The 1,796-nt window shown below is 63.8% G+C and overlaps 1 protein-coding gene across 1 annotated transcript in view; it reads right to left on the reverse strand.

Moving 5' to 3' along the window:
* ATXN7L3 (ataxin 7-like 3) overlaps positions 1–1,796 on the reverse strand; it is a 20,249-nt gene that overhangs the window by 7,182 nt on the left and 11,271 nt on the right. Inside the window, exon 4 of the mRNA XM_014956469.1 lies at positions 118–215. Coding sequence (XP_014811955.1) covers positions 118–215 — 98 coding nt within the window. The remainder of the gene's footprint in view (positions 1–117; positions 216–1,796) is intronic.

The following is a 1,796-nucleotide window of genomic DNA, read 5'->3' on the forward strand; positions in this document are numbered from 1 at the left end:
CAAGGGCCACACGGAGGCTGGGACGTGTCCTCCACACTTCGTTGGGGGGACGGGACCGCCCCCGGGGGAGGTGGGACCCCTGTGTCCCCGTGTGTGTCCCCCCCCGCATCCCCCCACCTTTCTTCTCGGAGCCATAGGACCAGTCGTTGTCGTTGATGTCATCGTTGTCCTCCTGGTCGCTCTCCGACTTGTTCATGTTGTTGCTGCTCGCGATCCTGCGCCTATAGGATGCAGGCAGGGGGCTGGGAGGGGGGGGGCGGGGGGGTGGGGGGGGGGGGGGTGGTAAGGTCTGGGACCATCCTGAGCCCCAGGATCTGCCCCTGTACCCCGGGATCCATCCCTGCACCTCCCTGGCACCCCAGGATCTGTTCTCCATCCCAGGATCCATCCTACACCCTCCTCATCACCCCAGGATCCATCCCACATCCTTCCCCAGCACCCCAGGATCCATCCCAGCACCCCAGGATCAGTTCCACACCCTCCCCAGCAACCCCAGGATCAGTCCTGGCACCCCTGGATCCATTCCATGTCCTCCTCAGCACCCCAGGATCCATCCCACATCCTTCTCTGCCCCCGAGGATCCATCCCAGCACCCCAGGATCCATCCCATGCCCTCCCTGGCACCCCAGGATCCATCCTGTGTCACTCCCAGCACCCCAGGATCCATCCCAGCACCCCGGGATCTGTCCCATGCCTTCCCTGGCACTCCGGGATCCATCCCAGCACCACAGGATCTGTTCCATGCCCTCCCCAGAGCCCCAGGATCCATCCTGCACCCTCCCCAGCACCCCAGGATCTGTCCTGACACCCCAGGATCCATTCCATGTCCTCTTCAGCATCCCAGCATCCATCCTACATCCTTCCCTGCACCCCAGGATCCATCCCATGCCCTCCCCAGCACCCCTGGATCCATCCTGGTACCCCAGGATCTGTCCCTGCACCCCGGGATCCATCCTGCACCCTCCCCAGGATCCATCCCATGTCCTCCCCAGCACCCTGGGATCCATCCCAGCACCCCGGGATCCATCCCATGCCCTTCCCAGCACCCCAGGATCCGTCCTGGCACCCCTGGATCCATTCCATGTCCTCCTCAGCACCCCAGGATCCATCCCACACCCTTCCCTGCACCCCAGGATCCATCCCTGCCCCCCACCATCCCCACCCCAGATCCAAGATGGGGGGGACCCCAGCAGTCACCAAGGAAAGGGGGGTGGGGACAGACAGAGGAGCCAGAATTCCCCTTTTTTCCAGGAAGCAGCAGGTTAGAGCACAAGGAGCTGGATGGAGGTGGGACTCCAGGGTTTGGGGGGGGCAGGACGTGCACCCCCCAATAAAAAACAAAGGGGGGAGGAGGAGTATGGGTGCCCAATTCCCATCCCAGCACAGAGATGAGGGTCCCCAAATCCCCCACTGAGAGATCACCCCACCCTCACTCCTCACTTTGTGCCTCAGTTTCCCCATGTTGGGGTGGTGGTGGTGGTCTGTGGGGACCCCCAAACCGGTGGGGTTATTTTTTGGGGGGGGGGTGAAGGGGGGGCAATGCTGACCGTCGGTTGGCGATGCGGCTGCTGTTGCGGCCCATGCCCAGGCACTTCTCCAGGTGGGGGGCGAAGCGGGAGGCGGCGATGCTGCGGCTGCAGTTGGGGCACACGCACTCCTTGTTCTTCCACTGGTTGTAGACCTGCCCGAAGATGTCCACGCCAGGCTGGTCCACGATTTCTGCAGGGGGGGGAACACGCATCAGACACCCCCCCTCGGGCATCAAGACCTCCCCCCGCCTCCCCAGCCTCTTCCCT

Source organism: Calidris pugnax, unplaced genomic scaffold (assembly GCF_001431845.1).
Source record: "Calidris pugnax isolate Ruff unplaced genomic scaffold, ASM143184v1 scaffold167, whole genome shotgun sequence".
Taxonomy (NCBI): domain Eukaryota; kingdom Metazoa; phylum Chordata; class Aves; order Charadriiformes; family Scolopacidae; genus Calidris; species Calidris pugnax.